This window comes from Corvus cornix, chromosome Z, assembly GCF_000738735.6.
Source record: "Corvus cornix cornix isolate S_Up_H32 chromosome Z, ASM73873v5, whole genome shotgun sequence".
NCBI lineage: Eukaryota > Metazoa > Chordata > Aves > Passeriformes > Corvidae > Corvus > Corvus cornix.
In genome coordinates, this window is record NC_046357.1 from 24,025,771 (window position 1) to 24,049,842 (window position 24,072).

The 24,072-nt window shown below is 43.1% G+C and overlaps 2 protein-coding genes across 2 annotated transcripts; both read right to left on the reverse strand.

The window, feature by feature from the left end:
• Positions 1-691: 691 nt before the first annotated feature.
• Positions 692-9,590, reverse strand: LOC104698559 (corticotropin releasing hormone binding protein). The gene is made up of 7 exons (XM_010413947.4): positions 9,400-9,590; positions 8,870-8,963; positions 8,099-8,256; positions 5,920-6,130; positions 4,269-4,417; positions 2,837-2,954; positions 692-1,412 (listed from the first exon to the last, which is right to left on the reverse strand). The coding sequence occupies exons 1-7, from the start codon at positions 9,478-9,480 to the stop codon at positions 1,255-1,257; spliced, it is 969 nt and encodes a 322-aa protein (XP_010412249.1). The 5' UTR covers positions 9,481-9,590; the 3' UTR covers positions 692-1,254.
• Positions 9,591-22,252: 12,662 nt separating this feature from the next.
• On the reverse strand, positions 22,253-23,709 carry S100Z (S100 calcium binding protein Z). Its single transcript, XM_010413949.1, has 2 exons — positions 23,569-23,709; positions 22,253-22,411 (listed from the first exon to the last, which is right to left on the reverse strand). The coding sequence occupies exons 1-2, from the start codon at positions 23,707-23,709 to the stop codon at positions 22,253-22,255; spliced, it is 300 nt and encodes a 99-aa protein (XP_010412251.1).
• Positions 23,710-24,072: the final 363 nt, after the last annotated feature.

Below are 24,072 nucleotides of genomic sequence, written 5' to 3' on the forward strand. Positions count from 1 at the left end.
TGCTAAACACATCCATCTGTTCATGAGTCAGTTACAAAATCAGGGCTTCCAAAACGAAAAATGGGGAGAGTCTGAGGCACCCTGTGGTTTTCACCCACTTCAGTCAGGGAGATTAACTGCAGAGCTGCTGAATAATCAAGACACTTGATTTTGTGTGAATGACTGTGAGATTAAGAGCCATAATTTAGAGTGAAAGATTTCAGGAATGCAGCTGGATTAATTAGGTTTCACCATTAATTGAGCCCTGGAGGAAGAACAGTTTGCTCTTGTTACTGCCAGGTATCACTCCCAGAAAACATACCAATCAGCTCTTGTTCTCAGAGCTAAAACACAGCTCTGGTCCTCTGCTGAGCTTGTGCTTCCCAGAGCTCTTCAAGGCTGACACTCCTTTTCTGGGATAGCAAAGGCCTGGAAAAAATGAATCTATATTTTTGTATCTTGGCCTTCACGGGTCAGCAGGACACCTGACCAAAAAATCTGAAGGAGGGAAGGTACCAGTAAGTGTACTGCTGAAACTTATTCTGTGTGCAGGTATAAGCAACCTAGATAAGCCAAATTTTTGCTCATAATAGTTCATGGTTTTTCAGCAACATGTATTCAGAATTTTAATTTCCAGAGAACTGAACAAGACTCAGGAATTTTAATCAGTATGTTAAAAGATTTCTTCAGAAAAAATACAACATAAGAACTGTTTGCCAACTGTTTGAATGTGTTTATTTATGTTTGGATTTGTGTAAGGAAGTCTCATGCTATAAATTTTTATTAAAAACATGTCATTAGAAATAAATAGTACATTTATAGTCATAAATAAACCAGTAGTTTTTACGCACACTAATGTTGCTTCCTCTTACAAAACTGGAAGCGTATTTCACCATCTTTTTTTGTTTGTTTGTTTATACTTGATATAAAAGGATAAAGCTGCTGCATGAAGTTTATATTTATTGTGGGTTTCATATATCCCCAGACTAGTGTTTTTGTCTATTTTCCTAATAATATTTATACAGGAAACATACCCTTCTATTCTTGCTACTGATTTTGGATATGATAAATGAACTAAAACATTGCAGAAAGAATGTAATGATAATAACAAAGATGAATACATTTGTTGCTTTTTCCTGCTTGCTCATGGGAATGACTGATTTATATGAAAAAAAAATATACTTATAGAAAGGCTCAACACCACCAGCTAGTTAAAGGAAAAAATATGTTATTATAGAACCTTACTAGCTATGTGAAGATGTATGTCCTGGTTTCTCAGATGCTAGGAAAGCAGAATTCCTCAATGCTGTTCTCCTTTCTTGTTTCTGTTTCCTGCAGATCAAGTTGGTGATACTCAATTGTCACACGGTTGATATGTTTGCCGCTGGAGACCATTCGCAGCACTGTGTTGTCACAGCCAATCTTCATTTGGGCTAATTAGGGAAAAGAGATATAAAGGAGATATAAAGATACATTTATATGAAAGAGAGTAAGGGAAAAGAGATATATAATGATGGGAATTATAAAGCACCGATACATGCAATTTTGGAAATAAAGCAAATTTGCATGTAGTAATGACCTGCTGGTGGTGATACTGCTGATCAACCTCTGTGTTTGTTACTTTTGCTTTACAACGCTTGAGTATTTAATCAAGTGTCCTTCCCTCATGCAAATGCCACTCCACATCTATGTGCTACTGTTAGATACCATGAGTGATGGGTAAGGGCAACGGCACTCTTTCCTGGAGATAGTCAAAACTAGCAACATTGAAATGTTTCCTTTTAGAGGGGTGAGTGGGTTTGTGTGTAAGGACATTCTTCACAGGAACAAAGGCATGTGAGAGCCCCATCAGGACAAACTCAAATGGAAGTGCCCAGCACATGGACTCACTCTGAGGGAAATCAAGTGTACCACTAACTGCTGCTTTAGATAAGCCATTTGAGTGGAGGCTTGGCAAAGCCTTTTTGTTTGGGGAATTTGGAGCACCTTCCTCACTTGGGAAGAAAATGGTAAGTCACTGGGAGAGCAGGAGCTGCTGAGATGGATTTTCATTTCCTTCACACCACCAGGAAAACACATTTTAATCTCATTCCACTGCTCAGCATTCTTATTCAACAGTAGCACTTGCCAGTTAAATCTTCGAACAGTGCCTGGACTGCTAAGGTATGGTGTGATGAAAGGCAAGGGAGACCACAAGGGCCTGGAACGTTCCTGCTCTCCAACTCTGTGGAAATCTCCAGTGCCCTGTTGATACTCCTGAGATATGACAGGTGTGCCACAGGAGTTAGTTTGTCATATCACTGCCACACTTTGCAGTCTGCTGTTGAATATTAGGGAAACTGGAAATTCTTATTTTCATGGGGAAAAAAGTCACTGCACCAGCATGATAGTGAAACAATTTCAGAGCCCCAGCAGGGTTCAAAGTAGAGAATGGGAGCTCTGAGGCTTTTGGGGTATGTATTACAGCTGCAGCAGAAAAGGCCTTGGAAACACTGAGTAAATGAGACAAAAGCTCCTTAACCGAAAATGTAACAATCTGCCTTTGTTTGTTGTGAATTTCCAGACTTCTTAATGTGCTGACATTCTAATATTTATTTTTGTCATAGGACAAGAATTTTTAAAATATGTATAATTTAGGCTTGTCATAATGATTGCTGAAGGGGCAAATGAAGGTAGTCATGGCTGTGCTGTAACACACAGCCAAACCACAGGCTTGAATAGCTTTAGCTCTCATTTTCTGCCAGATGTGAAGTTCACCGGTCTAGCAGGAAGTCCAGGTGTGTGTGGGGGTCTCTGCATGTCTTATTATGGTTAATTATTTTATTATGTGGAGGTAATTGGAAGAAGGAGTTCTTACCAGACCCATGAAAGGAGTGGCAGAGGTCAGCTAGAGGAAACATCTTGGATGGGTCTAAGCCAGCTCCTCCAAGAAGCTCTACAAAATCTCCCACTCCAGCACAGCCTGCAGACGGTTTCTTAAAAAGGCAGAGGCTAAAAGTTATTTACCATTTACCTACAAAATGTAGCAGTTCTCCATACATGATTGCAGCCAACAATAGGGGTTTTAGAAATCCCCTGTGCTCAAAGCTGTGTGAAAACAATTTCTCATCCTCAGCAGTACTACCTTGATGTGACATTAGTAAGTTAATTTTCTTAAGGGATTCCAAATAAAGACCTAAGTAGACTCTGAAAATTACTGACATGTAGATAAGGTGTTGATTCAACTGCTTTTATTGCATATAAGCAATCTGGTTCTGGATGCTTAGACTTTATATCAAATTAACGCAGGCATGGGCTTCATGTATGCCTACATTCAGCTGGCAGGCAGGAACTTCAGTTCCACTATACCATACTTATTCCTAATAAAAATGCTAAAATGCACCATTGTGGGAAAGTTCAATTAAAGTAGAAAGTAACAAAAAGAATAGTTTTGTCTGAAAACAATGGCTTACTATATATTAGACCCACAATTTTCCTGAAATTAATGCTGTTTGCCAAAATTATCTTGCATGGACACCTTGAGCACCTTTGGGCTGTCACCCCTATGCTGTTATTTAAGTGCCTGGTTTCTTTATCTTCCTTTGCTGTTGTCCCTTTTCTGCCCACCATTGAATAAGTCAACTAATTCACTTGCCCATCTCTCAAAGCCTGGCTTGCTCAGACACTGGCAATCTCCTTGAAGAACTCAGACTGCGAGACTCACTGGCAGGAGAAAACAAATTTCCTTGCTCTATTCTTCTGGATATTTTGGCACTGACACCTTCTTAGACCTGCCAGGCACAGGTATCGCCAACAGCTCCTGTCATCTTCTGTCTGTTTGTCACCAAGCACCAAACACCCCAGATCAGAGCAGATGGAGCAGACGATGCTCAGCATGTGGAGCAGGCAATCAATTGTGAGCACGTTTGTATTTTCTCCGTGATAATACCTTGCTATCTAATGTCTCCTTTCTCTCTTCAGAGCATTTGCTGCTTTCATTAATTTAGAGACAGACAGCTTTCAGGGAAAATGCTCCTTTCTTTATAATGAAATCCTTATCCTTTGTTATGGCAAGCAATCATTACACGCATTAATGGTACTTTGCATAATTTGATTGCCATTGCAACATTACAGAGACAACGGCTCTCCTCTCTGAGGAAAAACAAGAGCCCTCAGCATGCATGCAAGCGGTCTGGAGCACACGTGCCTTAGCACCTAGTGTCACAGGCTGTCCCTGCTTCACCCCTTCTCTCTTCCATGCCCACGAAAATTGCACAGGCTAATATTTTCTTAGCAAATAAAGAACTCACCTTTAAAAAGAGGCCATTTAATTGTCCCAGGATAAGATCAGATATTTTTATCACCACTGGGTAGATTATGGAGAAGCTGCAGTTTCTGTGCTGGTGAGGAATGACCATGGTAAACCTTCCTGAGGGAGTCTGAGAGATGACATTGCAAGCTGGGACACAGGAAAAGGTACTAGAGTTACTTGTCCAGTCATCACTGCACGTAGCAAAACTACGTAAGTACGGTACCAAAAAAGCAGAGATAATTTAATTACTGTGACTTACAACCAAATGTCAAAAAAATATGTGTGTGGCATTTTCTGAAGTTCTTGCATAGCATTTGTTCCTTAAAAATTCCCTCCCCATTGTTTACTACATAGCATGAGGTCTGGCAGAACTTGAGGGTGAAGCAGTCAATAGGAGAGCTCACACCCCAAATCTATATGTCAGGGACTCGTGCTGTCAAGGGCTCATAGAGTTTGTCAGTTTGAAGGACACTCAACACAGGTGGAGGGAGGGATTTTGTTTAGTTTCGACAGTTTCTTGCCTTATACTGCCAGCAACCTCCTAAATCCTATTCTGCTCCTCTTAACTGGAGTTCCTTATCCTACAAAAGATCTCATTGAAATGAGAGCATGATTTTAAGTTCAAACTTAGGAGTTCAGGTAAAGGACTAACTTACCATCTATGTGAGCAGCCCGAGGGATCATTGACACAGACCTGGGGTCCTGCAGCTGCTTCAGCAGGACGGTGAAAGACACCAGCCACCTCCAGCAGTTGAATACAATAATCACATCCATGAGCATGAAGCCACACCAGAGTGGGGACCCGACTTGCAGGCTCAAGTCTGAATAACTTGGAGTAAGGATGGGGCAGGCATGCTGCCACCTTTCTTTTTTTTTTATTACTTTGCATGGTTAGGCAGATAAATCAGACTGGCCCGAACAACAATTGTTAAATGTCCTGTCCTCTCTGGATAAAACAATTCAAGTGAGGTGCTGGAACAGGTTGTACAGTCAAGTTGGGAGCCCCACTGCTGGAAGAGTTCAACACTAGGCTGCATGGGGCCATGGACAACCTGGTCTAGAGTGTGGCATTCCTGGCCATGGTGGAGGGGTCGAAACAAGATGATATTTATGATCTCTTTCAACCCAAGCCGTTCTATGATTCTGTGGTAATTTGTGCCTTGCCAGCTCAGAGGCTTAGGGAAAGAACTTGCAAATATATTCTTGTGATCATATATCTCTCATAACTGCCACATAACTATTCAATACGCTGATTTTACTGTTGAACTATTTCAAATATTTTTTCCTCGTTGTTCACCCAGATCTAGAAAATGCTGAGATTGAAGCTGCTAAATTAATACTGTTTGTTCTAGCTAAATGTGTTGGAACATGACAATATTGGATTGGGAGGGATCTTATTTGAAAGAAGGAGCCATATGGTCTTGTGTATTGAAGCCTGTGTGATCTCTTAAGCTCCTTTTTTTTCCTTTGGACAGACAGCAAGTCTGAGTCAAGCCTGCAGGTATGCAGGTGTGCATGGCTCTGCTGGCCTTACTGCAGCCATGTCAGTGCAGATAACCACAGTGAGAGAATCCAGTGAAAAGCAACACATTCTTTTTGCTTCCTACCCCAAATTCAAGCCCCTTTGGTGGTATGAAATGCAGACTTACGGAAGAGATTGCTGTTTTTCTTGACTGTGACAGTAAATCCGTTGCCTGGTTGCTGAATCCTGAAGAAGATCATTGCCACGTTCTGTGATGATCTGATGCTCCTCTGAATATTCCCACTTTCACAGAAGTCTACATATCTTTGAGATGTGGTGAGGGGATGGTCCAAGGAACTGGGAAATTTCTCCCCCTTGAGTATCCACCCATCAAACACCTACAGAGGTTCAATAATTTAAAACAAGGGTTTTGCTTATTGCTCTATTAGCAGAGAACAGAAACATGAAGTATAACAGACACTCTTTTTTTTTGACATCATATAACCTCTTCAAAGAGACAAACTGAAAACAAAAATTCTTTGTATTTATTGATTTCCTAACATTTAACTAATTATTCATGCTTCAACTGATGTTTAGGAAAGGGATACATATAACTTTTAATGTTTTTACCTCCTTCAAGTGACAATTTTGGTTATCTTTTTTTTGAGTGAAGTATCTCTTTTTGCTTCAGCATCATCATATTATTTTTTTTTCGCAATTTCATTGTTACTATGAGAAGTTTTTGACCAATTTTATTTGGGAGCCACAAGAAATATAAGTAACCTTTTCAAACTCTGGGCATTATGACAATTGATCTGGCCTGTAATTTTCCACCATCCATGTTTTACAGCTTGTCATTGAAATTGTCCCGGTGGCCTTCCAGAGATATTGGAATACAAAAAACTTTGGGGAGGAACTATTGGCAGAGGTATTGCTCTCATTTGTGCTGGCTCTTCCACCTCATCCTAACCACTAGAAAGCAAAACAAATTCTGCACCTTAAGCATCAAATCTTTCCTTCATAACAAAAAAGTAACAATTTTCCCTCACCATCTTCAGAGAAATGTATCAGAAGTAGAAATACCTATTAATTCTAGCATAGATATGCAGTTGCCTGCCTTGCTGTTTCAATTCCCTCCTAGCTGCTCTCACATGGTAATTCCTTAAACACTTCAGTCAATACTCCCAAAATTCAAGGACCAGATTCAGCCATCGCTTCAGCCCATAATTCTGATGTGAGTATGTGGGACTTCCTGATGCAAAAAACCATTAGGATCAGTCTCTGGATTTGCCAGAACTGTAAATTCCTGAAGTAATGAGATGCAGGTGCTCAAATTACAGGAGGGGAAAGCTGCCTGTATATATACAGCAATATAACACAGAAGTTTGGGACACCGCTACCAAAGAAAGGAAAGCTCAATAAAACAAAAAGATCTCTTGGGATTTTTCTAGCCTCTACGAGTGACCGTAAGTCCAGGTACAAAAGCCTTGGACCCACAAGAGACTGAAATCAGCCTCCCTGTAGCTACATGGGGAGAGGTCTCAGCCAAGGTATGGAATGGAAGGACAGAATTCTCCAGGGTAAAGGGAGCAGGAGACAAGGAAAGGCCTAAAAGTCAGATTTCCTCATTCTCCCCGTTCCTGGACCTCAGCTGGCCACTAGGCGGGATGTGGTCTGTGCTGTGCCTGGCCAGGGCAGCCCAAAGGGCAAGATGCAGGGAGAGGAGAGCCAGGGACCACCGAGCCTCCCCTTCTCTCCTTGACCCAGTTCAGATCTTGGTGAATGTTCCTGCCTGCGAGAGAAACATGCTGGTAAAGTTTTTTAACACTGGGATATCAATGGCTCTGAGTCATGAGCCTCTCTCTGTTCAGAGCCAGTGTCGTGAAAAGTTCTAGCAGGGAAATTTTAAAGAAAGCCTGCAATGATCCATTCACTATTAATCTGATGCTGAGTGACCTGTGAGCAGAGGTCCCAGAGCAGTAACAACCACCCAGAGAGCTGTATCATTATCTGCAGGGCTCACAGTGCAATGATTCACAGTGCAATGAGAAAATCCTACTAACCAAATTTTCAGCCATTCCTAAAAGTATGGACACTCCATAGAGGCGCTTCCAGTGCTGTAGTTTGGAGAGGGATCCTCATCCTGCATCTGACTTTGCTTTAGAGGAGTTGTGATGGGGGGGGACACACACTCAGAGTGCCTCAGGGAGGAAAAAGAGCCATCCCAGAGATGGTTGCTCTGTGAAAGCCTGTTTTGCACACACAAACACACGCATACAGAGATGTCCACGTGCACTCGCCTGCTCCTTGCAAGCACAGCAAACACCTCACAAGTCAGAGGAGAGCAGAGACGTGCAGCTTCTTACCTTCAGGAAGTCACCCCCTCGGCAGTTGATGTTCACAAAGTCGTAGTCTATTGTGATCAGCTCCTCAGGCTCCCCGATGAAGAAGGTTGCGCAGTGCAGCTGTGGTTGGTCTGCGGTGAAGGTGAACTGCCCCTCTATACTCAGCATGTCAATGCACCCTGGAGAAGCAGGGACAAAGGGCTGCTGCCTCTGCCTTCTCTGGAGGGAGACTCAGTGACAGCTCCCACTGCGCAGGGAAAGGGGGGGGATAGGAGAGACCCCCCCAGCACCGGGATCCGGCTGGCTGTGAGGACAGGGAGAACCAGCTGAAGCAATTAGGAGCCTGCTGAGCATCAGAGGATAAACAGTAACTTGCAGGTGTGAGCACAAGCATGTTATGGGGGGATGCGGGGGGTGGTGTGTCAAAGCATCTCTGAGCAGAAAACTCTGTGTGTGTATGTGCACAAGTGCACAAACACTCTATTCTTTCAGATTTCTCTCTAATCACAGCTGCTACACCTGCCCCACCCCTTGGCAATGTGACTCTGCCCAGGTACATAGGTGTAGAATCCCCATCCTGCTCCAGTTATTTGGACCATCAGCTATGAACCCTAACCCTCTGCCTCAAACCACAGGTTTCTGTGGTTGTAATGTTTTGTCCTTCTTCTCCCTAGTCTTGCAAAAAGCTCCTGCAGCTCTGTCATTCCCAATTAGCCCCTTTTCCCCCCCTGAGGTACTCCCAGGATTCTCCCACCAGCCAGTAGTCCCTACCAGAGCACCAAAGAAACTCACGGAGTGACCGCCGGTAGATCTGTCCTGCAGACAGCTCTCGTTTCAGATCTTCACTGAGTAGTAGGAAGGGGTCATCTTCACCAGCATCTCTCACCTGGTGAAAGATGGAGGGCAAAAAGAGTCTGGGGCAAAGTGAAATGCAGCCCTCTCCCTGTATCTCTCAAGAACAGGCACAGCACATTACATCCCTTCTCCAGAAACAGTGCAGCTGTGGAAGAGCTCAGGCAGAAAGATGCCAACCTGCAGTAGAGGGGAAATAAACCTGGTACATAAGAGGTGATCCCAGCAGCTAAGTGCACTGAGAGTCTCTTAAATCCTCAGTAAAATTGCTGAGGATAAATAAATGGAGGGGTAGTACAGAATACATGGGACTGTTGCATTAATATCACCCAGGTGTAGGTTCAATGCAGGAAAAGTGGCAATACGAAAGGGAGAGAGAATAAGGCACAATGCTTGAAAGCTGAGAGACAAGTTAGAAGATAGCAGCTAAAAGCACAGCGAGGTGTTTAATCATCAGCCCTATTGCTCACCTCTAGGTATCTGGTTTCTCCCTTGGAGGCAGCCAGGAAGATGAGAACGAGGTGGCATTGAAACTGGAAAGCAGACGGCATGCTGACACCTCCTCTGGCGGCCGTCCCTCTCTTTGTGGCGAAGTTTCTCCGGGTCTGTGCCGGTATGCAGGAGCCGCTGGGGTGTCTTGGAGCGACTCTTTTTATAGAGCTGTTGGGAGGGGAGGCACTTGGTCCCCGTACTGATAGGGTAACCCATGGTAACTGAATTCCTCTCGCAGTGACACAGTACGTGGGCATGACGAGGGTCCAAATTGCAGCCACGAATTTTCAAGACGGTTGAATTCCCCTCTCTGGCAGATGTCTTTTCTACTTATCTGTCTGGTTGAAAAGCTGACAACCTCGGGGAAGAGAGCCCATCCCCATGCAAATGGGGCACTCATGCAGTTTTCATTTCCAGTTACCTCGAAGTGAGCAACGAGGAGCATTCCTCCCTCCTCCCGGGGCAGTCCCGGGGTATTTCGGACCTGCAGGGCTTCCTGCCTCCCTTCTGCTGCTCTGTGACACGCAGCTCTCTGCAGTGCCTACGCCAGGTGCTTCCTGCTGGCCGGGCCTGGGTGGGCACCCCTGCATCCCAGGCAGGCTTGCAGCCTGTGCCAGCATCCCTCCAGGGCTCTGCAGCAAGTATACAAGAAAAACCAGACAGTTTTCCCCACCAGAAACAGCTATCATACAGAAGTTATGAAAACTCGGGGTTCCAGGGGCATATTCATCACAGAACTCCTGATACAGCTTCAGCCTTGATCCTCAAGGGAAATCTGAGAAGATCTTTAAAAGTTGAACCTGTGAGTGAAAATTTATAACTCTGCAGAGTACTAAAAATCAGGAACTCAGCAGAGGTATTAGATGTGGGTATAGTCTTGTTTTCCCCTGACCAGGATGAACCGTCAATACGCTACAGAGGGTGACTACCCTTTCCCCACCTGAGGCTTCTTGCTAATGTATCCTTTTGCTCTGTGTTTTCATGTCAAAGGTCATTTTGGTTCAACAAAACCTAGAAATAATATGAGCAAGACTTGCAAAATTTAAAGTTTGTTGCTCCTGATTTCATTGCAAGGATTTATAAACATCAGAAACATTTGCTTGCTGTTTTGCACAATTTGTTGGTTGAAAAATAAACAAATAAATATTATTCTGTCTACACACCTGTGGCTCTGACCTTATTACGATGCAATTCTTATCTTACGGTTTGCTTTATTGTAAACTATAATACTGTTCCATATCTGCATGGAACTTCTGTGATTTTTTGAGAAAAAAAATACTGAGGAAATGGAAAACATTATTTTTGAACTTTGGCATCAGGTTGGATTCAAAAGTTGGTAAAACTGCTTTGTAGAAATGAATAATTAATCACTGCATGAACTGAGACCGAATTGATTCTCTTCATGTGCTTACCTTGAATTGTTTAAATACTGTCATTTTAAGCAAGGATTATCAGAAGATTATACAAGGAAGTTTGTAATCTGAAATCCATTGAAGTTCCTTGGGAATTACAAGCTTTGCTGGAAAAAATGCAGGGTTTAGCCCTAGTTTGCATTAGAGGATGGATGGAAGGTTAATCGGGGAGGTGAGAGGTGCCTTGGAGACCATCAGGATCAGAAGGGGCTGCAGGGGAGCCCAGCCTTACTCGCTATTCTTTTGCTCACCATCTAAAGAGATTGATAAGCTTAAAATTATAGCTTGACCCCTCCACTCTCCCCCACCCCGAGGCATTTTGCAGAATCCAGTCTCAAATTCTGGCTGCAGTGTCCCAGTTTGCCCTGCCAGTCCCCAGCCTAGACCTCAGACGCTGAGTGTTGAGGAATATTCAGTGCAGGGAGCTTGGTGTGCAGCTGCACTGGGAGCTGTAAATTGAGCTCCTTGGGGCAGGAGTCTGAGCCCAAGGCAAGAGACTGTGAACTGCTGACCCTTTGAATTCCAGAAGGCCCAGGGACCTGTGGCACCAGCCAGGTGACCAGACACTCAGAGGCACAGCAAGAGTTGAGGAATCAGCTGGAAGATCACAGATGATCATATACATAGACTGTGAGGGTATAAAAGCCCAGACGTTCCTTTGTTCAGGGTCCCTCTCTGGAGGCACCAGCTCGAGGTTTTCATTCTGTTGCTGCACCATTATAAAATTACTTAAAGGAGACAGAAGTCTGAGGCTCTGCTGTGGGAAACCTGGGATTGAGCCAGTGAGGAAAGCTGGTCTGCCTGTCTGAGTGTGGGATGTGTAGGGAGTTGAGTGGGGACCCATTGGCTCAGTTAAGCTGCCTGCTGTGAAGGGGCTTTGGTCTCAGCAGTCGAAGTTTCTGATGGTGGGAGTGTGACTGCCTGAGTGCCTCCTGAATGGTCAGACTGGGACATTATCTTACTGTGAGTCCTTGAAGATCTTCAGTGAAGGAGAGAGAGTGTTTAATTGTGTGTGAATTTGTTACCGAAAATTTCAGATTTCAGAATTCAACTCCAAAAAGGAGTGAAGGACACATGGCACTGCAGATAAATTATTGTGACTCTATTAAACCAGATGTGAGGTTATCTACTCAGAATGAGACATACCGACAGTGATGTCAGCACAGTTTAAACACTTGCCTGTGAAGAGGTGAGATCCAGGCTTAGCATAACATTCACCAGTGGAGATGCCCAGAAAAGCAGGAAGCCCCACAGTCTGAAGGACATCCTGGCAGATGAAGTGAGGGCACTGTCCTTCTCCAATAAACAAGGTGGTGGAAAGGAGGATAGGAGCCACCTCCATATCTGTTGTAATTTATTGCTCAAACAGGGCCTATGGTGATGTTGAAATTCCCATGCAACACCTGTAGGAGTTTTGAGTGTACAAATATTGTGTGTAACATTGGTGCAAAAGCAACTTTGCTGTTGATGTGGAACTTAATTTTAACAGAGGTGTTAAGTTGGGGTTTTTTTTCCACTTTTCATCTCTGGGCTCAGCAAGAGCAGATGAAGCATGGTGACATCCTGACCAGCCTCATCACAAAGCCTCCCAGAGCCTGGGGTAACTCTCTGTGTCTTCAAACAAAGGGCCGTCCTCAGCCCCCAGTGTCATATGCTTTCCATTGTGCAGCTCTAATGCTTGGGGAAGGCAAGTATTTGGGAAGGGATAGGGAATCACATACAAAGAGTTGCAGCTGCTGCTGCTGGCTGGGGCTCTGCTGCCTCAGGTAGAGCTCAAGCAGGTAGATCCCCAAAAGGGACGAGTTGAAGGGGAAAGAGGGGTTCATCTCCTAGCCCTGCCTCCCAGCTGTCAGAGGGTGAGAGAGGATGGGAGGCCATCTTCTCACTCAACTCTCCTGTCTCCTCAGAGTGTATCACAAATCCACTTCCCCTCTACCCTCCCTTTGCTTGCTGCAGCACTGCTTTTGTTAAAAGTCACTTGCAGAAACTGAGATTTTCAGGAGATGAGGATGTGACTAACAAAGCAAAGAAAAATCACTTTGAACTGGGTTCAAAACACCCCTGCAGCATTTCAGAAGAGAAAAGCACCTTCAATGTGATACAAACCCTTGGCGAACGAAGAGAGTGTCATTTTTCTTTCACGGAGTTGAGTCATGATGACACCCTGAAGGACAAATTTTTTTGTTAATATCAAATTGTTTAACATAGTCAAATGCATTCCCCAGTGACACCCTGCCACAGGCTAAATAATCCAGTTGACTGTCACCTTGATCTGCTAACACACGTAACTTACCCTGGGAGCAGCCCCTTTCCCTGGCAGAAATGATGGGAAGCCATGGTGCTGGTGAGAGTCTGGGCTGAGTGCAGGGCATCACTCCCTCTGCTCTGCTGCAGCTCAGGATGGCATTGTTTAGGCACCCCAGCCTTTGCAGAGCCTTGGGCTGTTAAAGCTGGGCTCATGGGTGGGCTTTTCAGGAACGTGCTTTGGAGTACCTGCCTGACCCACTAGTGCTCAAAGCTTGTAGGTGTCTTGTCAGCTATTATAGCAAAGAAGAGATCCCAGCTATGGTAAGAAGTGGAGAAAATAAAGCTGAATAAAGATGGTAGTGAAATAAACACCATTTACCTTCCCCCATTGTGATCAAATCATGCTCTGTCCTATAATACAGGTGGTAAATGCAGTTTCTTCTCCTAAAAAGTAAAAGTAGTTGTTGCAGGAAGAATATGCATGAAGTGCTCAGTAGTGAGATTTCTTAGCGAGAAGCGCTTAAGCTACAGACACTCCTTAGGGATCCCTCCCTGTGGCAAAGAGGGGCCAGGTGTTATGAATCCTTTCTGCTCTCCAAAAGGGTCCCTTGGGTCCCCAGCTCATTAATACAGCTCTTCTTACTCCTCAGCTGCAGCCTGACTCCTGGAACAAGCAGCTGGAGTAGAGCAAACCTCTCTCTAGCATTGGGACCTTAAACATGAGTTAGTATTTCCTGTATAGACACAATCCCAAGCAAGCTCTGACTCCACACCACAGGGCTCAGCCTGGCTGCTGCATATCCCATGGAGGCTCCTCTGCTTGTCTGTGGCTGGTGGTTTCTTGAACTGAGAGGAGCAGCAGCGAGACTGCAGTGCAGTTGCAATGAAGGGGAGCAGTCCTGCCTCAGGCACTCTGTCCTCAGCTGTTCATGCTGATTTCTCACTACTGCTCAGAGCTGGCTGAAGAGATGCCATATGGGGTCATGCACAGTGTGAGACATCTGACTGGACTTTACACTTCATATCGTGTCAGCTGCTAAACATTGTGCTGAGCTACATTTATTTCCCTTATGCTCTTTCCCACTGTAACTGAGAATTCATTCAGGGATCAGCTTTTCATTTCCTTCATGGTGTCTGGGAGACGTACTACTAGTCATTCCTGTCTTTTTATCAAGCGGCTGCAGGTCTCATATCAATGTCAGTGTCTTTGAAGAGTAGAGATTACTACACATCATTTGTAGTTTATTGTACATGTTCAACTGTTTGTGAATCCTTCAGTATATTTTTTCTGAACAATGGGATTGGTTAGCCCAGATTAAGGTGAGAAAGAAATCCAGTGGCTCTAAAGTGTCACTTATGCTACAGTGAAGGCTAAATTTTTTGTCCCATCTTTGCTAAATCGCAATCAGTCACTGCTTTGAAATAACACCATAGAAAAGAAAGCAAGGGGAAGATTGTACAGCAAATCACAGTCCTGAAGGCAATTAGGAAATCATGTCCTTGATACAGACGTGCACAAGACTTCACTTCAAACTCTCTCTGAGACAAAGACAAACATGTAAGGAGCTCCTGCTCCTGGCCCAGTTCCCTCATACCTTATGTCACCACAGAAAACACTGGGATAACTTCATCCATACTTAGTTCTCAAAATCATTACTGAATATTTCACTAAAGTTGTGAGGAACTTAGCAGCCCCATCCCATAGCATCCATCAGTCTTCTCAACACTAAGAAGTTACACCATGCTTCATGTTACCATTCTCGATAAGGGCAAATTATCAAGATACCCAGCACATCCACTCACTGCCACATCCCATTGCAATGGTCACTGCCCTGCCTGACACCCAGCCAGGAAGCAGCCCAGAGCACAGACCTAGAAAAATAAATGTGGAGTTCAGAGTTCCAAAGCCCTTGCTGTCTAGAGGGCCCAAAGTGTGACTGCATTCAGGATGCTAACAGAGCCCGTGGTCATAACTACATTTAGGAACTGTTCGTGAGACTGCTTGAGAAATGAGTTTGATGCCGTGGCAGTTAGCAATGAATAACTGCCTATTCTACAAAATGCATCAGTCAACTGCTGGAAACACCATTTAAGCACCTGGACTATGGACATACAATAGGGAAGATCAAATTCAGCATGACTAAAGTAAGTAAATTGGCCCTGTCAATGGTTTGATATGTCCTTTTTGCAAAAACCCAATCAGAATTGCAATGACAGCTGAAGGAGAGCATTTCCAGCAGCAGAAACACAAAGTCTGAGATCACATTTTGTGCTCCAATCCTTTACTCTTGTGTTTGTTTTAGGGTCAGGCAGGTGTCCCAACTGTCCATGATCCAACCTGAGCCCAGGACTCCTCCGTCTGTAATCAGTGGGCACCTCCATCACTGATTTCTGTTGCTACCTGTCTGCCTCAGCTTTGTGCTGGCTATGAAAAGCCTCTTCCAAGCCTCACCATACATCTCTCTGTAACACCACTTCTATTACTTCTCTGTGTGTGTCTAACTTTGCTTTAAATAGAGCTGAACTTTCCATAAGGTGAAGTAAGTGTAGCTTGTTAACTCTGGGCAGTTTGACACAAGAGATGGTGTGATTTGTCATGTTAAGCGGCTTAGAGGGATGACAAACACATGTGATTTATGAACTGAAAGCCTATCAGCATCATGCAGGCTTGATGATAAGTGTTGCATTAACTCTATTTATGGCATTGTCTAAAAGCAAAGATTTTGAAACTCGCAGTTTAGTGGGTTACAAATAATCAAGCAAACATTATATTCAGACACTGAGATTACCCTGAGGGCGGTTATCACTACAAGCTCTGCCTGTGACTCAACCAGCATCTACACAAAGCAGTCAGGGCCAAGAAGTGGGAGAAAAGTTTTTTCCCAGGAAGGAGAAAAGAGATATGAGAATGGGCAACTGGCAAAGGCACATGCCATCGCTCTGGTGTTAGGAGAGGTGCCAGAGGTTTGTTGAACTGTTCAATTTTAGCGTGGACCTTTCTCCTCTGTGAATCCTCTACACAGAAGCTCAGACCTCAAGGATTGCTGCAGGAAGGTCTCAACACCAGAGCTGCACACAGGTGTCAGCATGGCTCCCAGGCAGCCTCTTCCATCTGATCATACTTGCCTTTGCCAGCTGCAGCAGCTACTCTGATCAGTACCAGTGCCCTTGCAGAAGAACATTCTCCTTTCCAAAACATGGCACAATTACTGCATCTAGACTTTGCTTGGAAGTGCAACCCTCATGGCCCAGGTTACATCCTGTTCTAGATCTCCTTTCCCACAGCTGCAACTTTCTCTCAGCAGCCCTTCCCAAAGCACCAGCCCCTGTTCCTCCTCTCCCAAATTTCCTGTTCAGCTTGTGGCTACTAGAATATTCACCACTTTTTTTTCCATGCTGAGCCAGTTTATTACACAGAATATAATTTCAGATGTGTTGGGCAATCTCTGTATTTACATGTATCATGTTCCAAAATTTGTTTAATCTGTGAAGTATGAACTTTATCTTTGACAAAACACCACTTTCCTAAGTGATATTTTGAGATTTTTTTTTTTTCATCCAAGAAGGACAAGTATTTCTTAGCTGAAGTGACCGTCCTTGACTGAATCTTTCTCATCTGGGAAAAAACTGTAATTCAACACAATTCTGGTAGTGTTAGACATCACAGTAATGGACCCAACCCCAGAAACACTGTGAATTGTTACACAATTCAAGCAGTCAGTATGAGTCAGATAAGAGATGTCAGCATACCCAACATAATGGTATATTTATCTTTTCAACTGCTCCCTCTATGTAGTCCTTTATTTTTCATGTATGTGATTCCTTACCAGTTGTCCCCAGCACTGTGCAGCCCGCAGTGCCAATTTGATCAGTTAGGCTCCAAATGCTTTTAGGTGAAAGTACAGGAATATCTTGTGTCAGTGTAAAAATCATGTAAGTTGAAGGACCTTGAGGTCACCTGGTCAGCATTCTTCCACCTCCTGATGTCTAAAGGCAGCTCCACCTTTGATAGAAATGTCACAGAGCATCTTTACCTCAAGTGCAGTAATGGGCTTTTTAATTTCAAATATAAACTGTTCTCCTTCTTGCAATACAACTCCTAGGGCACCAAAAATGACAAAAAAAACCCTCTCCCCCAAATGAAAATTGCAGAATTATGTCATTAGTGCAACAGCAAAAACAGTTTTGCTTTCACCTACCCAAGGCATCAATAGTTTGATGAGATGGAACTCTCCAGCCCCATGTCTCATCCAGACATTTTCCTCAGCCACAGGGGTCTGTTTGCTACTGCTGCTTGATGCCCCCAGACAGAGATGAGGATTTCACATCTTTCTGTAGCATTCTCAACTTCTTGCCATTTTTCAACTCCCAGAAAACAACATTAAGTAGTGCTCCAGGTGGTACAGTTGCTTTTCTGCCCTTTATAACTTGTTTTACCCACAGATCTTTTTGCTGCCATTGCTTTATTCTGTAGTGCTTTTCTGAGTTCATGCAACTGCTGGGAATGTAAAGTCAAAGCAATACACAGAGTTTTAGGGCAGAGCCCACTGACAGATATTTGAAAGCTATACTGTGATGATTGCTCTGCAACCCATGCAGTCAAACAGGACCTGAGAGGACAGCTTAGAATTTAAAGCAAATGTTCAACAGGAACATTTTCCACTGATTTTCCCCCAAAGACCTGGGCTCTGAGTAACTACTCCTTCTGTCTTCCTCTTAGCTGTCTTGTTGCAATATTTGCAGTTTTACAGACATGTCCTTATTTAGCCAACGAGCTCACAGAAACACAGCTTTCCATTGAAGGCTAATTTAGAGTCTCAAGCACATGTTCTCAGCTGCTGCAAAATTATGCCACTAAGTGCAATAGGCTCTGTCATTTTACATCAGCTGAGAATCTACTTGCAAGGGCAAAATAAGTGGATGCAGCTGCAGTTCTCTTCCTTGGGAGTTGCCCCTTATACACAACTGATTGCAGGTGGCTGAGAGTTGGTATTTAAAAAGGACAAGTTTTTTGGTGTTTCTTTTTTTGAAAATATTTCTGCTGAAGTTCATTCATTTGCTCTCCTTGATGGCTGTCCAGGACCTGTAGCCCAGCATACTCCAACTCAGAGGAAAGGATGTGGACAGAACCCGCTTAAAAATGAATTTCCAGATAATAAGTTAAACATTCTCTCTCATGCCATATCATGTGGGAGAAGAAATATAAAATTGAAAATATGACCCCTTTTTTCTTCAAATAATACAGTACTATTCAACAGACTTAATTATCCCTAAAAACACAAGTAATAATTGTTGGCCTGCCAATCAAAGCCCTTATTAGACATGCACATGATGTCACATCACAGTCTAAATCTTAATCTAAATCTAAATCTTCCTGCCAGTCAAAAATCTTTATATAGATTAATCTGATTTCAGATACAAGTTTTGTATGTGACCTTTCACCCAACTTTTTCAAGGCTGTGATCAGAGAGAAGCTGGATCTTTAATGTGTGCTGCTGAGCTGGTATGATGGACTCTGGGCTGTCCCTGAGAGTTTTTCTCCTGGCCATACTCTGCTTTGTGCTGTAGCATGGAGCCTGAAAAAGGGTCACCTTGGGTGGCTGAGGGATGTGGGGTGGACCTGCATTACTACAATTGGTGGACAGCAATTAATGACATTGTTGGCTACTGGAAATGTCACCTGTTCTGCTGGGGTCTTCTGGGGTCACTTCTCTTGCCCTTTCCACAACCCCAGGCAACTTCATCTCTCACCTTCACAGGGAGAAAAAAATGTTGTAGAAGATTATTATCCCGTTGCATTTGATACCTTCCACACTGCTTGGGATCATTATCCCATTGCACTTCCAGACCTTCCATTGAAGAGTGGGAAAGGTGGTGCCTTCCTACTGGACCTAGCTGGTAAGTCACAGCTTGGAGGCACAGCTCCATTACAAACCCCTTGTCTTCATGGTGGTGTCATACACTCTGGGATTGGTGGTTGGATAACGAAACTGTCGAAGTTATAAATTTACTAACAGGTAATGCATCAAGCTTTGTGTAGCCAGTTGCACTGGCACTTCAAGTCTCTTTTGAACCGAAATAAAAGCAAATGGCAGAGGCTGAGGCTTTCAAGATAATGGAACTTATCTTCTGCACATCTGCTCTTTAGATGTCAAACCAAGCAATTTCACAATATATAGAGAAGATCTTGTCTGGCATTGTTGTATTTTTATTGGTCTTTGATGTAACTTAAAAATATTAGGCCATACTGTGGTGTTCAATTTTCTATAGATTTTTCAGACAGCCTGATAAAACAAATGGAAAAAATGTCTGTAATTAGACATCATTACTAAAGTTGAGGGACTCTGGAGAACGCCACACAACAAGCTTGATTTGCATTGTAAAACTTCATAGTGCTTCCTAGATTCATGAACTGCAGAAAGAGTTGAAGTCAGCAGGAAAATATCAGTAAACAATGAGAAAAACATCCTGCCTTCAGATTTGAAGGAGACATTTTTCCCTTCTGAGAGAAGGAAAACCCAAAATGTTCACATCTTCAGGACATAATGTTCATAGTGAGGCTGGCCTTGCATGAACCATCATGCACAGCCAGTATAAGTGGCTTCAGTGCTGTTTTCCTTCCTGAGGAGTGCTTATGGAACAGAGGATTGCTCACAGTTTTTTCTGGTTCAGAAGCAATTCAAAATTTTTGGGTGATCTTCATGTATCTTTCTTAGCAGTGATGTCTACTACTGGAACTTTAGTTGGCTTCTGCAGGAGAGGAGTCCGAGAGGGCCGCTGGTCCAGCAGGTCAGCCCACAGCCCAAGAATAGGACGGCGAGTCTTACCCCAGGGCCCCACATTGTGCAAAGGCTTTGTGGGTTTCAGCTTTTGCATGTGTTTTGTGCATTTTCTTATATTTCTGCTCGGTTTCCAGTCTTTGTACAAAAAGGATTCTTCTTTAAAACTGACAGAGTTTAACATTTGTCCTTGCAGTTAAAACAGAAACAAACAACACCTAATAAGACAAGCCCAAACCAGTGATTTACAAGGTTTTATAAAACTTCGTTGGAAAAGAGATTATTTGAGTCATTCTCCTCTGATTCACCCACAGCTCATGTGCAAGTAAGCCCCTTTCACAGAGGAATTAGGATGTATACAATCCCTAGTAAATTCAGATGAGATGGCTCCACTAGCCCTCTCTGTCACAGCAGTGACTCCTGCTGCCTGACTCCAGGGCACATTGTTGCTGCCAGCTGTGACCTAGCATAATCTGCTATGCACATGGGCTGCTACATGTCCAAACGTTCATCAGGGATGGGCAAAGGGTTAATGAACTTTCTGGAGCTTTTTTCCAAAAAGCTTCTTGCTCAAATGTTGTAAAAAAGAAACTGGTTTTTACTGGCATAATCTTATTCCTTTAGCTTGGAGTTGAAGTTTTAGACTGCTCTTTCACTTCCCCTTGGAGGACAGTGAAAGGCTTAGAGGCTAGCAACAGTCTGGGACCCATGAGAAACCATAAAAACAGTGACATTTTTTCTGGCTGATACTTTTGCCATCCCAGTCCAACTCTTGCAATGATATTGAGGTGCATGACATTAAAGGGGACAAAAAGTTGTCCGGTTGTTACCAGTTTTACTTTCATAATTTCTGCCATGTTGATCTAGAAGATATTTTGCGAATCCTGTATAATTTTGCCACTGAAGGGTTAAAGCATGCTGTGGCTCTGTCACCATTGCAAAGTTTTCTTTTTTTTCTGGGATAACACCATTTGGTGGTGGCTCCTTTCTTAGGAGGATGTCTGCCCCTTGCTATATTTATTACACCCTGTAGAATCCCCTGCTTATAATTGATTACATATTCTTAATCATAAATAATTTCATACAATTGTACACTTTACTGAATGATATTTGGAGGTCTGAGAAGGAGAGATAAGTGAACCACATTCCTCAAATGTTGCCTAGCAGGGCACATCTTCATTGGGGAGTGGTTTTTTAATAACCTCTTACACAAACAGAAAGTCTTCTTTTAATTCAGATGCCCTTTATTATAGTTTGAGTTACAAACAAAATAACAAGGAAATAAGAGAGCTCTCCATGCAAGAAAAAAACCACAATATCCTGCCACTACGGATTTTCAGGGCTTCAGAAGTACACTTAAATCAAACAGGAGTGTGTAAGTACTCTTACTTCAACCCAAGAGCAAGCTAACACTGGAAGGGGTTGTCCTACTCTCTCTTTGCCTGGCCATGGGGTCCAGGGAACCCCTGCTTCCATGGGGTGGATCAGTGTAAGATGAAATCTCATTTTTCCATGAGATGACTCACATTACAAAGTTGTACCCTGGAATTCCATCTAATTAAATCCTCCACAAGTGGTCCTCTAAAAGACCTCCTTTTAACCATGCCAGAGGAGTGAAAGCAGAAGGCATTTCCACATTCCCCCCAAAGACCCAGTCCTTCCATCAGCCCTCTGAGCAATTTGCTGACTAAATCTTCTATGTATTTGAATAATTTATCATATGAATAAATTAATTTATGCCGAGTGAAGAAATTGACTACTGGGATGCAGTAATGCCAACAAAACAAAATTGAAGCTGGAGACATAGAGGAAATGAACCTGTAACAATGACAAGCGGTATTGTATGCTCAGGCAGCAAGAGACAGCTGTGACCACATCTGAAATATGAGTGTGGGGAGCAGCATCTAAAAAATGTTTTAGAATAAGCAGAGCTGAGCTAAAAAGAATCGGCTGGTTTTGAGCTGCAAAATGAGATCATTATAAAATGACTGAAAAATAAATTGCAAGTTTTACGTCTCATTCCAAATTTTTTCCATTCAGGAAGTATATAAGTAACATTCCCATGCCTTTTGCTTTCCACTGACATTTAAGAAATAGAAGTCTCAACTCCTGCCAAATGATCTGTAACCCCAAGCCCTTGACCTGGGCAACTGATAAAGGCATGTTACAGATGCAGGGAGTGCAAAGACTGGAAATATCAAAAGCCAGACCTCAAGTAATGTAAGCTGGCTGTGGTCCAGCTTACACCAGCTGCTGATCAGCTCCATAAATGTCTTACAGCAGTAACAGCTGGAGGAATGATGGTTTGTATTCACTAAACACCAGTGAGGGCTACCTAACTAGGCATGCTTTGCTTGCGTTTGTGGCCAGGAGATTGATTACATCGAGGATTTTTAAAATCCCTGTTTCTTTAGCTGTTCTTCAAAGAAACTATTACATGCCACAGTCAAAGTAGCAACCAGAATTACAAATTCATTAAAATCCACTTCATTGTCCTTATTGGAATCCTGGTCATTCATAATTTTATCAACCAGGAGGGGGTCCTTCTGGCCCTAGAGAGAAAGAAAAGTGACTTAGCTGTACAGATCTTGAATGTGCAATTCTGACACACCTGGCACCACTGCTATGTTATGAGACTGGTGTTACTAAATAAAAGGCTGCATCAAATGTGCACCTGAACAGTAATTATATCTCTAGTCACTACAGCATCAGAAACTAAAGGCAGTGCAACCCTTAGAAGGAATACAGGTACTAAATAGGCACTGAAATAAATCAAACAGATTTTAGGAGATGCTGAGCACAGATCCCTTTTGACAAGATGGATCTGTGAAGTGCATTTCTCTGTATCATCCCGCAACAAAAAATACTTAGATTTCCAACAGGCTACTCATAAATGATCATATTATATATCCATTCATCACATTCAAAGATCTCTGGTTGGCAAACAACACATCCTATTCAGTGGCTGCAAAAGTATTGAATCTCATAATAATAAATCAATAGCTAAGATTAAAAGAAAATCCAATTCAAGGAAATGGATACAATGTAAAAAAAATCCGGTGGTCATAGGGTCCACAATAATTTTTACGACTAAGAGGATTCATAAAAACATTATTATTAATGCTTATGATTCCATAAAAGCATCCATTCTATGCAATGCAGAACATAACAAACATGCAAAGAGATATTCAGATGAGCAGCTTATCATTGAAAGGATTTTCTTAGCACCTCTCTGCAGGGCACACAAGCAGCAGTACTGTGTGGCCCGTGTGCACAAGCTACTTTCCTTTCTCATGAGAACTGGTTGCTGCATTTAATTCTTTGATGGGCTTATCTATGCCCTATTATGAAAAACACACAAACAAAAAACTAACTGGACTGTATTTGGTATTGATTTTGCTACTGCTTCTAGGCTGGCCTAGCCCTCCTGCTCAAAAGCACCATGGAGTATACAGAGCTCCAGTACCCATCTCAGCTGCCAGTAGTACATGGGAGGGCACTGGGGCTCAACCACCCTCTGAAAACACATTTCTGAAATGGGACATTTGACATCACGTTCTTCTGTACAACTCCACGAAGAACTGTCAGCTGAGAGACTGTGACAGGATGGGCCTTGCACAAGGAGATGCTATTCCTATCCGAGCACTTGGATAGCTGCTTAACCCACCCATGAAACAGTCACTCAGGAGGTTCAGAAGCTGCATCTTACTGAAAGGAAGTCAGTGAGCTCACTGGTGAGAAGCTCCTTGAGTTCTCCTTTACTGAGCTTGTATCTGTCTCCTTCTTTGCCAGAGTAGTGATGGCAAATCTTGATCAAGGTGTCCATTGCATCCTCCAGTTGTGTGGTCATAGTAGTGCTGTGGGGCAAAGATACCGTCACTGACATTGCACAGGAGTCAAACCAAAAGCCAGTCTCTGGGAAGGAAAGGAGGGCCAGATGGAGACAGAAATTGTTACCAGTACTGAAAAGTTGGGCTTTCAGCTGATCCATCCTGTTGGCTGTGTGTGAGCAAGGATGCACTATATAAAAAACCCATTGTCCTGAACTCACACGCAATTGCTTCAAAAAGGTAAATGGAAAGGAAGGATTTTTATTTAAGAAAATGATCTACTGTGTATCCGTTTTATAAAGCTACTTCAAAAGGAAATATTTTATACCCATAGCAGAAAATACAGGAAAAATGAAGCCATACCTTCTTACCTCCTAATTTAA